Source organism: Aulostomus chinensis, chromosome 15 (genome assembly GCF_037954235.1).
Source record: "Aulostomus chinensis isolate RoL2024-O1b breed Wild chromosome 15, RoL_Achi_v1.0, whole genome shotgun sequence".
NCBI classification, from domain to species: domain Eukaryota; kingdom Metazoa; phylum Chordata; class Actinopteri; order Syngnathiformes; family Aulostomidae; genus Aulostomus; species Aulostomus chinensis.
This window is the reverse complement of record NC_141334.1, coordinates 23,750,426-23,769,568: the sequence shown is the minus strand read 5'-3', so window position 1 is coordinate 23,769,568 and position 19,143 is coordinate 23,750,426. Positions and strand designations below refer to the sequence as shown.

At 43.0% G+C, this 19,143-nt stretch overlaps 1 protein-coding gene across 4 annotated transcripts in view; it reads right to left on the bottom strand.

The window, feature by feature from the left end:
- cblb (Cbl proto-oncogene B, E3 ubiquitin protein ligase) overlaps window positions 1–19,143 on the bottom strand; it is a 56,662-nt gene that overhangs the window by 23,539 nt on the left and 13,980 nt on the right. For all 4 annotated transcript variants that reach the window (XM_086179206.1, XM_086179207.1, XM_086179204.1 and 1 more), the window contains exons 4-6: window positions 9,504–9,650; window positions 6,347–6,503; window positions 2,089–2,210 (exon numbers count right to left, since the gene is read on the bottom strand). In XM_086179206.1, coding sequence (XP_086035332.1) covers window positions 2,089–2,210; window positions 6,347–6,503; window positions 9,504–9,650 — 426 coding nt within the window. The remainder of the gene's footprint in view (window positions 1–2,088; window positions 2,211–6,346; window positions 6,504–9,503; window positions 9,651–19,143) is intronic.

The following is a 19,143-nucleotide window of genomic DNA, read 5'->3' as shown; positions in this document are numbered from 1 at the left end:
GAATGCTAAATTTTCCTTCTGTTCTTCTTCTACACACATCAAACCGCAGCTCCCCTGCGACTTCATCACCGACGGATTTCACAGCGCAAATCACAGCTGAAATGGAAAGAGCTTAACGCAAGGTGGAACAATATGAATGTGAGGAAGATGTAAAAGAAAAGAAAAGAGAGGCCATTATAAATGCAGCCCACCACAGTGCTGGGCTTAGAGCGAGCCTTGACCGCAGTATGATCCCACCTCCACTAGCAACAAAGGCAGCGAGCTAAATCCACCAGGGGCTGAGCTGAGGAGAGATGTGGGAAGACTGTTTGAGTTGGCTGATAAGCTGTGTACCGCCACACAAACACAGACTGTTTACATGTCTGTGTGCTGTCTACAAAGATATAATAAGTAGTCAAATACAGGAATGTGCGAAATATTGTTTGAGCATCGCCATGGAGATGTGCGCTTTTCTCTGGTGTGTGTACGAAACTGATTCAACTTAAGTAGATAATAATAATGGGAAATCAAAGGTAGCTGATTCCAGCCTGGAGGGCACACCACGAATGTGTGAGGGCGGCTCACCATTAGGTTGACATGCTCAGTACAATAATGATGAGACAATTAAATTCTTCCAGAATGATGGAAATTCCTGCTTTTTTTCTCATATCATAATATATGTCACAGAGAGCTGCAGGAGAAAATCCCAACATGGTGGATCCCTCGTCAAATACCACTCAGTAATGATAACTTGCCCCGACACCACAAACTTTTACGTGATTGTTTGATAGAGATGTGATTCTGAATGTCTGAGTGAGTCAATGTGGTGACATGTAGCAACTCAATAATAGCCCTCCCCAGTTTGTCACACACACACACACACACACACACACACACACACACACACACAAACACACAGGCTTGTTTGTCTGTCCTGTCATTATCCGCTCCGCTCTACCATTCCACCACACAAGAGCAGCTAATCACAGGGCATGCATGGCTCAGCTCAAGGCTACATGAGCTGCTCTCAATAAATTAGCGCTGCTGTTTAATGCATTTTCTCCTGCTACTCTCTTCCCACCACCAGGAACCTGCCACGTGGAGGAAAAAAAGCCTCATGATTGGCAAACATCAGACACAGTTTGTCAGCATTAATTGTGGAAAGCAGTGTGTAGGCTACTTCTAGACATATACGGCTGCAAAATGACTCCATTATTTTCTGAGGATGCAGCTGGAAAAGAGGAGCTGCTCCTCATGAAAGCTGCTTGCATGTGTTTTCAAATATAGAGGTTAAAGTACCTTCAACATATTTCAATTTTTCCTCTAGAAACCAGAGAACTAGTTCTGAATGGGTCCTGGACCCAAGTTTCTAATAACAGAGATTCAGTTCCTGGGTTCTCTTTGGGTTCAGGCACTCATTTTTTTGGACCTCAGCTGAGACCATCCTACCTGACCCTGGTTCAGGAGGCAAGACCAGTATTTTGGACCAAAGCATTGATTTGTGGATGAAACAGAATCTTGATTCAAGAGATTCAGGCCAGTTAAAGAGATTCTTGCTGCTTCCCGACATGTTCAGTGGGTGTGCAGGAGCTTTGGGTTGCGCAGACTGCAGCTCAGTAGAATGTCCTGTTTATGACAGATATAATCTCCAATTCTAATGACTAAAAACTCTTCATTTCTGACTGATATCCTTTGCCTTGGAGCTCAAGCTCCTGCTAAGGCTGTTTGCTATGGTGACTGAAGTCATGAATATTCATGAGCATATGTGCAAACTGAGGTTAGATCCCTCAAATTTGGATCCTGACACACAATCCTGCCTTCACACTGCTTCTGCTTTTGACGCACAATTGTCAGGACTGGAGAACTAAGAAGCAGATACAGCGGCTGAGGGCTGGAAGGCTTTTGCGGGGAACAATCATTACATCAATGGCACTTTTTGTAAAACTGTAGGTAATTAGTGATGGAATTTTTGTTTCACATATTATGGCCATGGCAGATACACATGGAATTAAACTTTTTTTTTCCCCATATTTAGCCATTAATACAAAATATAAGGGAGAAATTTCAATTGGACTCCAGTTTTCAGGAAGGTCAAACTGGATTTCATACCTGCCAGGTTTGTTGATGTACTTGTGCAGTCGAGCCTTGACTTCATCGTAGGTGAGGAAGGCCATGTAGCCAGGGTGTGTTACTGCCAGGAAGTTCCAGTTCCTCAGAATTGATCCCCACGGCTGAAAAAGAGCATCCGGTGTTAACGTCACTGAAGAGATTATAACACGTTCAGGGTTTCATCAGCAAGTCGTCGTCTTGACGCAGTTCACAAAGGGCATTCGACGTCTAGTACCTCCGTTTGGTTAAAACAAGTAAGAGTCTGGAGTAAAATGATCAAAGGCAAAAAGAGAAGAGAGCATGCAGTGCCTGAGCTTTCTCATATACACAGTACAGTACATATACTGCTAGATATACTACATGTAGCTCAGGAAGTAGGAGTTTTGGACGTAACATGTGCATTGCAGCCAGTTTTGTTTAGTTTCATTTACAACTGGTTTGAGGTTTTGTGCTGTAAAGAGGTGCATATATGCTGAGAGACTGAATATGGAGGAGAACGAGTCACCATCAATACTGACTCGTGGCTTTACTTTACAACTCAGCTGGAGGGGAACCTCCATGTCTGTCCCAACATACCAGTGTAAGACCTGACTACAAAGTACCAACTACAAGAAAATGACAAATTACAAAGATAAGATCATTTGCATGTTTTTAATGGTTCAAGTCATTCATTTTCAGCGGGATCACACAGAATCACGCTGATTTTCACTCAATGTGGCTGTTGTGTCTAGTGTAAATTTTGGGGACAGATTATTCACTGTCGAGTCAAGTCAGTTTTATTTGAGCAGCGCCAAATCACAACAAAAGTTCTCTCCTGACTCTTTCCAAGTAGAGCAGGTCCAGCACCTCCCTCCTCCAATGAACCTCCACCCAACAATTCTCCATCAGCAAGCACATCCTGCAACAGCAGCCACCAGAACCTTCCTTTACCAGGCAGGAAGGTGGAGCAGATCCAGGATCAGCGGGGACGCACGTCTGCTTTGACCGGTGGGGGGAAAGAGAGCAGGAGAGCGGGGACAGAGATGAGGAGAGATAATGGAGGAAGACAGGTATACATACATTGTGTCAGCAGGTAAGAAGTAGTAGGTGTTTTGTTTTGGTTTTTTTACATGTGGGTGACTCCTAGTGTGTTGACCAGTTCCACCTTAAAGTTTGTCAGAAGCATCTTAACAACTCAGTGTTGAGTTATTGTGAGTCTTTCGTTAATGGCGATACCCTGAGGAGGTGGACAATTTCACATTTGACCTTTGACCATGAAAGTGATGAAGGTCCCAGCCTGAAGACAACAAGCCGAATGTAAGTCGTAGCGCTACCTAGTGGTTCCAAACATCATTTATTCGATGCACATTATTGCTTGCAGCTTTAATTTGAGCCCACGAACGAAAGCGTCAGAAGCCAAAAAAAACAAAAAAAGCCTTTGATGGAGTTAAGTACTTGCTGAGTACTTGCTGGATCTTACACAACCACACTGACTATTTAATTCCCATTTAAAAAGATCTGATCAAAATCCAAGATCAATCCTCTAAAAAAAGCACAGGGACATTGACAGAGAAGCCATTCACATCAGACTGCAGCACTGGAAGCATCAGGCTGCATGACGCTGAGCTGCTTCACACCGTCCACCCGCATCCTTCCTGTGTCCTGGTGATCCACTGCCATGACTGATGTGGTAGGACACACATACACACACACACACACACACACACACACACACACACACACACACACACACACACACGCACACACACACACAAAAACCTCCTCATGTTTACAGGGCTTACTGGTCTTCAGGCTGGAATGGTGGAGCGAGCCAAACAACCCACTTTTTTGAGTAAAGCTGTAACCCGGATGGTGGCCTGACCCCTGAGACAAAGAAACCTGAGAGGGTTCAAAGCCTGGAGCACCAGAGCACCATGGTCACCTCAGTGAGGTGCATTTCTTCAATGTAATCCGACATTCATATCAAAATGTGTGGGTTCTGAGGCAAATAGGGAACTGGTTTGATTATCTTATGGAGAAAGAGAAAACTGAATCCTTCCCTGCCTACAGGAGTAAACGTGAAGACACGCTGAGCCCACGGAAACTTTAACGTACCATGTATCAGTACAACCCAACCCAATGATGTTCCACCTGAACATAACACCAGACGCTGGTTCATGAATCTTAGCCAAGCGATCTACACTTGACTAAGACTACTATGCTGCCTGCGAGTGCGGTTTCATTTATCATTTGATATTTTTTTGGAGGAAATCAATCTAAAAGAGGCTAAGTTGTGTTTCAGGGCTCAGTAGTGTGGGCCCAGTGTTGAAGAGGTTCGGAGCCTCAAGCTCTCCCGCACCACACATTTCTTCTGCTGTGTTTACAGAAACAAACAACTTTGTCTTGTTGGAGGGGACTGCGATCAGATAGATGAGCGATCGCTGGTTTTGATCCATGAAGGACATTTCTTCGAAAGCCCATTTCTACAGGTACAGCTTTGCAAGGAAGTTTGGGCATGTTTTTGTCTTTGGTTCAACACAGAGTTGTGACCTTGAGAGCTCTGAGATCCCACCGGGATTCCTGAACAGAGACCAGGCCACTGAAGTGACCCCTGAAGAGCCCACAGTTTAGAAAAACAACAAAGAGAAATGAAAAAAGAACAAAAAATAAAACCAAAGAAATCCATCAATCGCTGTGATTAATTATGATGGTGATGACTGATAGGACAACAATGATGGTGAGTTCATAGAATTTTAAAGATCTATATTTGCTTCCCTCCACTGGCCTCCCAAGAGTTTATAACTTAATTAGAGTGATGACTCATTTCCTCCCAGCCCGTGTCGTAGTGGCACTCATCCACGTTTGAAGTACAAAGATCCTCCTCAAGTTAAATCCTGCTTTCTCGCACCATCATGAGGCTGAACTCATCTTTCATCAGGAGGAATCCACACACACCAAAGCAGCTCTAAGAAAAGAAACTGAGCCAGAAACATCAGCACATGGACTCAGTACTCGACTAAACCCAGAGGTAATAGACCCACAAGTTCGGATTCTGCCACCCTGTTGCAGTCACTGTCCCTATTAGACTCCTGCTGACTGACACCCAACACCACACTGAACTTTTCAAAACATTTCCCACTTGAACAACAAGAGCCACTGAACAAGTCAGGAATGGACACGTCAGTGTCTCATGCTCCATCACCTCTCAGCAAGAAAAGACTGACAAACCTCATTGTGACAGAGTTCAGCACTCATTAAATATAAAAAGGGAGGAGCCTGAGGCTAAAGCTTCTCCTGCCTTCAAATCCTCATTCTGAATTAGGAAAAAAAACAAAAAAACATCACAGTTTGATTATTCAAATTGATATTGCAATTTTGTAATGGTACAAAATGTGAGGAGGAATTATAATTCTTATGTCACATTTGACGTGAGAATGGTGTGCCAGAGTGAACAGAGATGTGTACAGAGCAAAGACATGCTCCTCAGTCTGTCGGGAACCACGAGCAGTGAGGAAGATCCCAAATATGACAGCTGTAGAATGTTACTTTGTCTCAGATTTTAGCTTCAGCAATTCTTGCAGCTCCTGTAATTAGGATATTACTAGTAGACCATATTGCTGGTTCATTAAAATCTCATTATGTAGCCCTACCTCAACAGCATGACTACACATTCTGAAGAACAACTACAAACAAAAACACTCAACAAAAATAATCTCTTTGCCTCCCACCAATCTCCACGTCTGCAAAAGTAAACTAGGCGAAGACGTTGCGACAATCGGACATCATCCATCCTCCTCCCACTTTCATCCTCACAGTCACAACACGTTCTGAAGCTGTCCAGCTGCCAGCATCTCTCCAACACTGCCACCAACGCGCCACTCCAGACTGATTGTGTTTGGGTTTCTTTCCAAGCATGCACATTCTTAAGAAGCTGCAGTAATGTGTGATGTGACTTGAAGAAATTCATATTTTGGAAAAGTTAAAAATGGTTTTTTTCTTGCCTGTTGGTACTTTGATATGATTTGCTGGTTAAAACACATTCTGCCTTTTAAGCGTTATGTTTACATTTAAATGACATACATATCGGCGGTATGCACGTTGATCATTGTTCAAACGTTAGTACGTCTTTCTGCATCGTACCAGTCATGAGGAATTGTTGTTGACATTAAATTGCTTGAGTCGCCACTGCGGCTTCATGCCCCCTTGATTTACATACCACATGCATAGATAACATGTAAAATCACCCGACTGATTCAAACCCTCTGTACTTTTGACCAACCTGAAAGAGGCGTGTGAAGATGTCAAACTCAAAAACGGAGATGTAGTCGTTGCAGGTGAGGTCAATGGTGGATTTGAGGGCCATGGCCTCCAAACCTGAGCTGATGGGATGCACTTCATGAAGGCACTGACGGAATATTTTCCATGGCACAATTGTCCTTCAGGAAAAGAAAAAGAACATTTCCAGTCATAAAAGCACAAATAAAGCAACATTCATAACTGTAATACACACACACACACATATATATATATATATATATATATATATATATATATATATATCCATCCATACATGTAATTAAATTGCGCAAAGAATCCTAATCCAATAACACTTTCTACTGGATTTTACTGAACTGATGTTGAAGTACAAGTACATGTACAGTGGTAAACACGGGGGAGGATTTTCCCCTTTGATTTGATCGGCCATGGAAAACAAACATCAAATGATGTAGTATCTATATTATCATAGTTAGTTACTATTATATGTAGTATTTATCAGCAGCAGGCTCAGCAGCATGCAGTCAAACAGGAGACGTTGATCGACTCGGTTGGCTCGTACTTCCTGACACAGTATAAATGTTTTTAATGCAGCAGAAATGCATCCCTCTTAAAAGACAAACAAAATACTAATCATTAATAATGATCATTATATCTAATGAAAGCAGTTCATGTAACACAAACAACTACAATTTCATATGGAACCCTAATGATATTTAAAAGAAATTAAACTGTCGAGCGTACGTTATACATGGTTTTGTATGGGGTTGTAGTATATTAAATATCTGACACACGATTTACAGATACCAATGTTAAATATCTATAAATATATACCTGTACCTACCTATATACCTATAAATATAAGTTTATGTGATATCTACATACTGAAAAATACATGTGAACAGGGTAAACGTTTAAAATTGTTTTTGCTTTATGTTCAAAAACTTAAACCAAACAGTTTCTTATTCTAAAATGACCAATGAGCAAAAATAAAGAAGACCGATCCAAACTGGGATGGCATAAATATTTGCAGTCGGATTGATCATGAAATATCTGAAAACTAACCAGTAGCTACATTCTGATGTTATAATCCATCCCTGGTGTTGTATAGGCGCCTCGAACGGTTAACAAAAATGTCAAACTTGGCTGGTTGAATGTATGTAACAGAGACGACATGGTGTAATTCAGCAGAGACGCAAGACCGAAAAAGGAATGGCTGGACTGTTCTGGAAGAATGCTCTATGAAGCTAGCTGATTATTTCCTCAGAACAAAGATTAAATGATTTGGTACCAACATGGAAATACAGGAAGTTTGCATTATTGTAGAAGAGTAAGAGAGGGAGAGAGAGGGAGAGAGAGAGAGAGAGGGAGAGAGAGCGAGAGAGAGAGAGAGAGATGAGCCCAGTGGGGACCGTGAGGTAGCACTGAGAGAGGGTACAGCACACTTAGTGCTTCATCAACTCAGAGCAGAAGCTGTTCTCCAGCCATTACTGACGGGAACATCGCTCTCTGGCTCTATGGTTTACCACAACTTTAATATTCACTTGTCTACACACATTAGTCTCACAAACCCTCTGCTATGTTTGTCACCATCTTACTTGTGCGCGCACACACACACACACACACACACACACACACACACACACACACACACACACACAAACTCACTTACAGAATCAGATGATTAATTATGTTGCTGTCTTGAGTATTTTCTAAGTAAATTATATTTCAAGGCCTGGCTGAGGTTATTCCTTACACTGCAATGTACAGTAAAGAGCCAAACCCTGTGTATGCCATCGTGATATTTTATTGATCTCAAAGAGATCATGTGACAGGTAATTGAGTAATGGAGCTGACGATGCTGAATCTGGGACGATTACGATTGAATGATTCAGTTTGACCTTCGCCTGGGTGGCCAGGAAGTGCGGCCAGAGGAAGTGTTTGCATCTGGGCTCTAGTTTGGTTGACAAACCTAAACCAGTTTCAAACCGGCTGAACCAACATTAGACAGAAAAGCAGCTTACATCAGCAGCACAGTGCTGAATCTGAGCTGTTTTGTGTTATTAAGAAGCATACGACGATGTGATCATCCACATATTACTGTTTACAACGACCTCAGCAGGGCCACCAGTGTGTTTGGCTGGCCCTGCAGTTTACTGCCACACTGAAGAGGACACACCAGAGACATTTCAGCAGAGGGAGGGTCAAGATGGCTGCTGCCAACAGCACACACTTGTGTTTCATCACCAGTGAGTTTGTGAGTGGTTTTTCATGGTGAAAACCAGACATGAGACAGTTCGTCCTCTTTGTCTTCAGTTACTGGCATCATTTGAGTTCCCTGAGATAAAAAACGTATTCAAGATCTTTCCGCTCTCTACAAGCCAAACTGTATTTTAGGTATCTTGTTCATGTAGGGAATGTAGAATGTAACCCTCAGGGTCATTCCTCATTAAGTTATTGCCCTCTCTTTTACATTGTATAATGGGAGGTCCAGGGGCTCGAGCTGCGGGGCCAAAACTTGAAATGGTAAAATACAACTGAGGAAGCAGTTCCAGCGTTTGAAACACCCTTTGAACTGACAGTATGGCTGAAGCAGCTAGCCCCCGCATAGCTTTGAAAGGAACAGAAGGCAGAAAAATCAGGAATTAGACCTGCAGTTCCTTTGAAAAAATGAGACGTAACGTAATGTTAAATCCTCTATGCAGAGTTTCTAGCACTATGTACCCAAATAAAATGTTGTGTGCAGTCACTGCCACAAACCACATGAAGAGTTCTACATTTTTCAGGGCCTGACAAAAAATTTCATTTAGTTTGTCAACCTGTCATGAACCCAAACTATTTTAGTTTTGGCTCATAAAACTTCACTAAAGGTGACATCATTCAGGCTGTGGGGATTCAGAGTAAACAGGAGGTGTTGTATGGGCAGATGGAGGTCATGACCTTGTCTCAGCTGGGTTATTAGGAAGACAAAGACAGCAGCTGCCCTGAGCTGTGTGTGTGTGTGTGTGTGTGTGTCTGTGTGTGTGTGTGTGCGCGCGCACACATGCACATGTCATGACAGTAGCTTCTCTCTATCACTGGATGAAGTCTAAACCAGACGAGCAGAAAGAAGAAAGAACGATGAGATGAGATGAGATGAGATGAAATAAGATCAGATTTACTTCTCTCCAAAATATCTTCTCCAGAAGTCAGCTGCATCGGCTTTGGTGATCCTGAACGTGTCCCCCTGGAACTGTCCTCTGGGGAAGATGGCTTTGATTTCAGCCAGCATGTGGCTGAAGATCAAAGACAGCTTGGTCAGGTTCCTCCTGCAGAGACGAGGCCAAGAACAAGGAGGAAGACAGTTAGAGCCTTACAAGATAGACGCGCACTCCATGGGATTCATTTGTTCTCCAGTATTCTGCCGCAGCTTATTCAGAAACAGAAAAAGGCAACAAATCTTAAGATAAAGACAATAATATAATTACAGCTGCTTCATTTCTTTACAGCCAGTAAAAAGGTTATAAAGTTTTAAACAGTCGAACGTGTAGTATTTCATCTACACAGTATCTCCAGTATTTGTCATCCGTGTGAAACATACAGTAACACACCTGTGCATGTGCTTGATCACATATCAAGAGTATTTTTATTACTGGAGTGTGAGGATCATATACCTCACTCCTTGTTATACTGCATTATTGTGCAGCATCACAATATATTACTATTACTACACAATATATCAATACTCATAAATTCCTGAAGAAATCCTGGATGTGCTTGCTGCGTAACTTATTGTCACTGATACTGCAACCCGACCCCAGATAAGTGGAAGAAAATGGACGGATGGATATTCTGATTGTGATGAGGTTTGTAGTATCAGAATGGACGATGATTCATAATTCATGAATCCTTCTGATTCTGACTGTGTGCATCTGAAAAGCCCCTCAGGCTGTTCGTCTCCCGGTTGACGCGGATCCTTCAGGTTGATCCTTCCTTCTGAACATCAGTGTGTGACTTCAGCGCAGCTTATTCACTTGATTGATACATTTTAGTTGTTGTTACAGACCACGAGTCAGAGCTCTGGCATCCGGATGATGCAGAGTCAACAAGCTCATCCCTACGGAGGCATCGTGCTGTGTGCATCAGAAACTCACGTCTTTGAGGTTTCATGGCTGAGGACCGTCCCATCTTACTTGAACTGCAATCTGAAAGTTGCAGAAGGCCAAACGCGATTCTGATCAAATTTCTATAAATTGCTTGCTGTATATTCAGGGTAATTAAATGTAAGCTGATGAGTGTTTGTGAGTGTGAGTGAGAGGATGGCCGTTAAGCACGTCTGTGCATCTTTGTCAAATAGACCAGGAGAGTTAATACACTTCAGGGACACACACATCCACGCCGTCTCCTCCTCCGAGGCCGAGGGCTTTTCTGCATTGCAGTCATTTCAGTAAATAATAATGTTCAACATTTACAAGCTCCAACTCCAAAATGATCCGTTCAGTATCACGCAGCAATGTTTCAACTAGAATAGGATAGAATGAAACCTCCTAGCACAAGGTCAGTGTAACTGTGTAGCACCACAGTCACACTAACACACATTTATACTGGAATATTCCAGGCAACACACATTAAAATCTGTGACTCTTGGTGAGAGACATTCAATTTCCATCAATTTATTCCTATTTACTTTTTTTTTTTTTAGCTTCACAATATCATTTGGAAAAGAAGAGGAGGAGGATGAGATAACTTGAAAAGAGACTGAAACCAGAGGTCTCCAGTGAGCACGCTCTATTCTGCTGCGGCTCACTCGCCGCTGCTGTGCACTACTGCTCCCTCCTATCAGACAGCTGGCTTCATGCGCTTCTGAGCAACTTTATAAGAGAGAATGAAAATTCCATAAACTGCAGGACACATAAACAACTTGCAAAACGGCTATATTAAACATGGTTTTAAGAATTCAAATTCGTGTCTTAATTAGGCACACATCATACTGTAGGTGTCAGAATTTTTTTCTTCTTTATTAATATAAAAAGCATTTATCCAATGTTCAAATATCTAACAAAAAGAGAAGCCTGGATATTACCTCAGAAGGAGAGAGCTTTTTCAAGTGTTCCTAAACCTTTTCACCCAATAGAATGGTATTAAAAAGCGAGCCGCCAGAAATGACTTTGATTTGGATTTGGTGCAGCTCAGGCGAACAGATCAGCCCACATACACTGAATATATTAGCAATATTTCTAAATCATGAAGGAAGTATGGGAGGAGTGTTTTTTTCCACTCTCGAAAACAGGGATTTGCTTCCAGTGAGATTACGACACACACTTGACACAGGGTTGATTTTACCTACGTGTGAGTGTATGTGACGCAGCGCACTGGCTGTTGGCTGTTGATAACAGGAGTGTGTGTGTGTGTGTGTGTGTGTGTGTGTGTGTGTGTGTGTGTGTGTGTGTGTGTGTGTGTGTGTATGGACGAATGAGGTAACAATGTTTGCATACCACGAAGGTAGCAAAAGCGCTACATAAAAAGAGTCCATTTACTATTTAATCGTATGAAGTTGGGATCAAATTTCTCTTGAACTGAATTTCTATGCGTGAGATGATGTTACTCTCCAGAGGCTCTAATACACGGCAATGCTGTAAAATCAAATGGACTCCTTTTATATTGTACACGTATTATACATCGCACACACACATGCTGTACACACTGTGTTCACACACGTACAATGAACACAACAAGAAGCCATGGAGGAACTGGTGATCCATATTCGTTTGCTGTCTCTCACAAGGCATTGCTGCCACTCAACGTTAGCCTGCCTCGACACATAAACAGACGAGTGGCAGTCAGTTTCCAACATGGCTGCTCCACCAACTCCATTATTGCATCATGCAATCTTTCTAGTATCTATATGAATTATTGATGAAAAGACTCAGTTTCTAACGGGCTACATTCATGGAAAATTAATAAGGGGCTGGCCGATGGTTGCTTTTTTAAAGAGATACAGTTTATGCGAATAGTTGTATTGGCTGGCTGGCTAATATAATCTGAGATTATAAGAAATAGCTTTGTTGGCTCCGGCTGTCCAGCAGAGAGCATGCTGACTCTCTGCGGTGTCTCCCAGCTGCTTAGTTTAGATGAGCTAACTAAGAGGGAGTGAAGTGGTGGCTGCAGGCTAAGCTGCTAACAAGCTGCGAGAGACAAAGCGACGCTGCTGAGGGGATTGATGCAACATCTACACCAACAAAGTTCCATTTCAAACTGGACTTTGGAAACTCACAGTGTTTTGGTCCGCACAAGAGTTTGAGCAGCACGTAAGAATTTGTTTACATCTACAGAGAGGGAGCACATCTCATGCCCGTGTGTGAATACTGACGGTGTAAACAGGAAGCAGCGTGTCTTCTCTGTGGCTCCAGTGCAGAAAATACTGGGGGACAAGTCAGGCCAGAGATCTTGTTACAGCCCTCAAAGATGTTTTGGAGCTCCCAGGGGAAATAAGGGATGCAATGTGCCCTTGTTGTCTGGCGTGAAAGCCATTTATTACAACTGGCCGATGCTACGATGACAAATACGCACAGAACCAGAGAATTCACAGACGGTTTCAGGACGATGACAAACCATACAAAAGGAGCAGCAACAGCTATCTGGGTGTAGGTCAAACCCATCAGACATCTTTGCTTGGACTGACAATGGTTATCACACAAAGTACGAGTATTAATGTTGTTGAAGCCACATGGGGAAGGAGACACACACACACACACACACACACACACACACACACACACACACACACACACACACACACACACACAAGGGCTGAAATCACAGACGGCCAACACTGGTGCACTGTGTGTTTGGTAGGAAATGACAACAAGATCCTTCACTTCCGGCTCTGTAGCATGTGTCTGGATGTAAACTGCAGGAAGATACAGATGTTTGTCTACAGCTGTTTATACATCTAAAAGCCAGTCACACTGGAAGACAAGCCAGATTTATTTATACGTTCTAATCCCATAACAGATTACATCCCTCTAATGTGTCATTTAGGTCAGTTTATTTATGAGAAAATGTAACAGACATTCTTATTTTGAGAACGTGCACACAGACGACTCAATTCATGCCTGTGAGTAGAAAGAGAGAAACATTCCCCTCGATTCAGACTAATCGTTAGTCTCATCAGTTCAAAAGGAACTTATTCAGCCTTCTTGTGTGCGATGACTGTACATTTATTTTGTGAACTCAAGACTTCCTTCCATCATCTGGAACTAGTATCAAGGCTGACAGTGCCGTGCACAGGAAATGTACTTTCAAATTAATTTGATATATTGATGTCAAGTCCATCCTCTACAACTACACTTACACAGTAGAAACTATGATTAAATAAAGTAACAGCGGGGTTGAGTGGGATACGAGAACCAGAAGAAGAGAATCATTCTTCTGTGTTTTGTGGCAGCGTGTCTCTGTGTGAGTGTGTGTGTGTGTGTGTGTGTGTGCGCACACACACTAAGCCATGCCCATCTCAGTAATTTCATGCTCTTCCAGTCACCATTAGGCCTCTAATCAACCCAGGACCAGCCAAAAACCCTCCATTGGGATGCAGAGGGAAAAGCTGCAGATGCTTACATAATGGTTGTGATTTGAACCCATTGTGAAGTCATGGAGAAGTCCTCAGCTCTAAAATACCCCCAGACCAACACAAAAAGTGGGACAAATCCTACTGTAAGACATCCCTGCCATGTTTTTCTTTGCATCAGGATACTGGACTTTTCACTGACAAAACCTGTGTTCAGAGCAGCTTGCAGGCTTCCTATGGTCTCCTGCAACAGCTTTCTACATCGTTTTAGACTTCCTCGTGTGCTCTTGCCATGCCCTGTGCCATTAGACTGATTGTGTAATCTGCCTCCTTTGACGAGCGCCCCAGGAAAGCCAGCCCTTTCATTAGGGCTAATGTACTCAGAGCGCTTGGATGAGGGTGGGCAGAAACTGTGGCAGATAGTTCCAACAGACAGACATTCCTGGCTCTGTGAGATACGAACTTAATCAACACCAAGAACATATTCACCAAAAACCTTCGATTGAAACGTTTTCAGACCCTTTTTTAAAAGAAACAAATCTCACTGTGAAGACAAACCTGCGGGCGCCAGCCTGCAGGCCCTGTCACTGCTGCTCATTATCTATATTCCTGCTGGTTGCCAACACACACAGAGATGATTAATATCAGTTACAAGCAAAAGGCTTTAATCGATCTCAACAATGAGGTGAATCATCATATCAAATGTTCTGAAAGACTTAAACCTAGAGAGTTTAAACGACTGAATTTTTTATTATGATGATTTTTCTGTTTCCCTGCTTGAATATTGGTTATTATATCCTGTTTATTTAAAGGGGGATGCACATTTATGTTTAGGAACATTTCAGCTTAGCATCATGTCCCTTTGACGCTGCACACTTTCCCCCGCAAAAGTAACAGTTATCCAAATAAATCTTTAATTCCTAGCTTGTTCGTGAATAAAATTTCTGCCAGAGTTGCATCAGATCAGCAGCAGCAATGGAGCTTGTTTCAGAATGAAAATTAAAAACTCTCATGATCCCCTGCTACTCGAGATGGAGAACAAGCTGCATCTTTTATTTTGGCTGACGGACCCATAGAGGCAGGAATTCCAGGCTTCCTGTGCAGTTAATTCACCAGTTTTTACTCCATTATAACAATCAGTTGAGGCAAAAGTAATCATCACTAATAAATGTATTTCAGGGAGGATGGGGGGGGGGGCAGGGTTGCCTGGGATGAGAGATAGCAACGGTCATAAGGAATAGAGATTTAAGGTCAACGCTGGAGGATACGGACAAAAGATGTCAGTCTGGTTTCTGTACATGTCTGTTTTGTTTAGGCGTGTGGGTGCAGCTGACAGCAGAGACACAGAGAACAGAGTGGTCCTGGGGGACTTTCATGGTTAAAAGGGCGATTGAACAGATGAGATGTCTATCACATCTCCTCCATCCTGCTCCTGCCACCAGCTGGGCTGCAGGCAGGCAGGGAACAAACAGCTCTGATGGGGGTGAGGATGAAGGTGTGCGGAAAGCATGAAAATAAACTGTGAGACTGGTGGATAAAAAAGCTGGGGAAGGGCACCCTGTAAGCTGAGATTTACATGTTTCAGAGGATTGTTATTATACCAATTTATTCAGAAAATCATCAGAAAAGAGCTGCAGAACGCATTTGCTCACGACAGGAAGAGGCAGACCAGGGTGATCCAGCTGTTAAAAGCAAAACCAAAGGAGTTTTTGTATGTTTCCTGTCCCTCCTGACTCCAATGCTGAGGGAGTAATGGATGAGCAATGAGGAGATCACCGCCTTTATCTGGAAATACAAGCTGCTCCTCATACTGGGATTCTGATTCCAAAGCTGCAGGCAGGAAGATGATGTTGCAACGCCTGATGCAGGAAGGGCAGCAGGATAGAGGAAAGAGCGAAAATGACAGGATGGGGGGTCAGTGCAGTTTAATGACTTTATTTAACCAAATGGAGGTCAAAAGGCTTATGGGATGGTGAGGCAAGCAAGAATCAAAGCCAAAGAAGGCGGTCCTGACTGGTAAATATGTCCACCAAGAAGCAGGTAAAAACTGAAAGCCTGATAGACGTCCAACACACAAACACATGAAACAAAGACAGGCCTCCAGGCCACAGGAAGCTAGAATGCATATCCAAATTTTGAAGATGCAGATAATCAAGCATCACAATCTCACAACTCTGTTAATTTAACTATAAATTTACGTTTGTTTGCAAGGCATCTTTCAGGACAACTAGCAATGACCAAAAAAAAAAAAAAAAAGGATCAAAGTGATTCAGATCTCTCCAGTGACATAGAGGCAACAAAGCAGGAACATTGCCAACAATATGTCAGAACAATGGAAGGTGATCAGTATAAATAATGAGATGAGGAGAGGAGGCGCGGCACACCGGTCCCCCCCCGGCCCGCCACCGGCCCGCCACAGGCCTCGACAACTGCTTGCAACGAGAAGACACTTTTTGTGTAAGGGAAAATTCAAGTTTCAAATTCAAGTCAATTCATGCAGAGAATGATGCAAACTCCACACAGTCCTGCGCATGTGTGTGGGGGTGTGAGTGAGACGGAGGTGATTAAAGTTCTATTTGTTATCCCTTATAGGTCACGGTAGTTGAGGAAAATGTCATGCGTGAGTTGAGTTTCACTTGACCGTGAAGGAAATACTCCTACAGATCATTCCATATAATACATGTGGCAATATTGAGGCAAAAGCTTAGTCAGAACACGGTGAGTAAGCCTATCAAGAACCCTTACCACACACACACACACACAGAGGTCTCCCACGTGTTCACAGCGGCACGGCTCCTAACTGAATCTCTCTGGTTTCCTCTTCTGTTGGTCTGCTTCCTCCCCAGATGGTTGCACTCACTGGTCGCTTACTCATGTCAGCCTTCCATGTGAATCTATGACATCATCGTTTCAAAGCACACCTACTGAAACATACTGATGTGACAGGACCTGCGAGAGATCTGACCACAGAACAGATACTGCGGTGTATTTGACATTCAGAAAAACAGGGCAGTTATAGAGTGAACATGATCTCGAGACTCTGAGAAAAGTGGAGAGACTCTTCACCAGGAAACACTTCCTGTGCGTTCACCTCAGCCAATCAACCACATGCAGAAGTCACAAGACTCAGGCATTCAAATTTCCTTTTAACAAAAAATATCCCCCAAATATGTCGCACCGGCTCCCTGACAAGACTTTGCTGAATACTTAGATCTTTCATTTTCAGGAGTCAAAACTTGATCGTCGAGCAAAGACTTCTCTGTCTGCCGATTTTTTGATTGAAGATTGAAAATTGAATCACGCTGTCCAATACTGATCCTGAATCAGTGCATTACTCCTACATTTCATTTTTAGAATATGAAGAATAGTTACTTCAATTTTATTCCTTTATGAATACAACAAATCAAAACAAAGCAGCCTGTGTTTCATAGATTTGATTTTCTACATCAACCTTTGACTCTGTTGGTTCTATTTTGAGATTTAATTCATCCTATTTGTGTGACCAGGAAGTTGTGGCCTTTTCTTGTCTTGCTCTTGTTGCACTTACAGAAAGTACACTTGGGTGATGGCATTACCTTGTATAATGTCATGAGAATGAGCCTGAACATCAGTGTAAAAGTGTGTGCGTGTGTGTGTGAGACTGTGTGGTCTTACTGCCTCACTGTAAGCGCGGATAAAGTGAATATGAAGCCAACTTCACTTACCATAATAGGAGAAATGATGACACACTTGTGCACTTACACTGAGCACATAAACGCCCCGTCGCCAAGCACCCGAGCGAGTAAAGTGTGATCAAGTGTGCGAACTGAGACAGCCTCTGTGTAGGTTCTCATTCATCCAGGTCATCGTAGATCGAAGCGAAGTAAAATCTGGTCAACTGGACGTAAGTTTATCTTGAAGACGTTTCACCTCTCATCCGAGAAGCTTCTTCAGTTCTAGTGAAGAGTGTGGAAACTCCAGCTTATAAACCTATGTGGGAGTGGTCAGTGCTAATGTGGTGGAAACGACCCTCCCGAGACTCACCTGGCCTCCCCAAACGACAGTCGTTGTGATAGTGATCCCCTATGTGGCAGGGGTTTCTGAGAAATTAAGGAGAATCTATAACAAGCACCGCATCCCTGTGTCTTTTAAACCAGACAACACTCTGAGACAAAGACTGGTTCACCCCAAAGATCCCACCCCTCACAGCCAGAAAAGCAATCTGGTATACGCTGTCAGATGCAGTGAGGCCTGCACGGATCTCTACATAGGGGAAACCAAACAGCCCCTCAACAAGCACATGGCCCAACATAGAAGAGCCAACTCTGGAGGCTTTCCTCCACCTCAAGGAGGAAAGCCACTCCTTCCAGGACGACCATGTCCAAATCCTCGACAGAGAGGACAGATGGTTTGAAAGAGGATTTAAAGAAGCCATCCACGTCAGGATAGAGAAACCATCTTTGAACAGAGGAGGTGGACTGCGACATTTCCTTTCACCTATTTACAACCAAGTCCTTTCAAAGCTTCCCCAAAGAGTTCAGCTGAAAGACCCATGTGGAACGGCTGATGCCAGCACAGCCCATTAGCATCTGAGTGGTCGGTGAAACTCCCTAACGACCACCCCTGAAACTCCCTGACACCGCACAACGACTGTCGTTTGGGGAGGCCAGGTGAGTCTCAGGAGGGTCGTTTCCACCACAATAGCACTGACCACTCCCACATAGGTTTATAAGCTGGAGTTTCCACACTCTTCACTAGAACTGAAGAAGCCTCTCGGATGAGAGGTGAAACGTCTTCAAGATAAACTTACGTCCAGTTGACCAGATTTTACTTCGCTTCGATATGAGACAGCCTCATTTGTTTGTTCCACTGAACCTTTGGTGCAAATGTACAGCAAGCTTATCCAACACAACCCATCAAGATGTCAGTCAGAGCAACTTCCAGGTCACAAAAACGAACACGAAATCAAATGCGGCTGTGATCCACTTCCTATTTTGATCTGGGCATGAAATCAAAAGTACAAAAGAAAAAAAAAACGAACAAATAAATAAAACAACGAATTGCTTTTCCTATTTTCAGATTTAGTTTTTTTGAATTGAATGTGTAATGGACAAATGGTACACAGATCCATCTGGTGTACACTATCAGTGTATGTCTGGTTTTAACACAACACAAAAACCCACATGAAAACACATGAGCACCGCACTCCTGGTCAACTGCCTGCAGACGGGATTATTTAATGACCAGGGTTTCCATATTGTTAAATATATTATTAT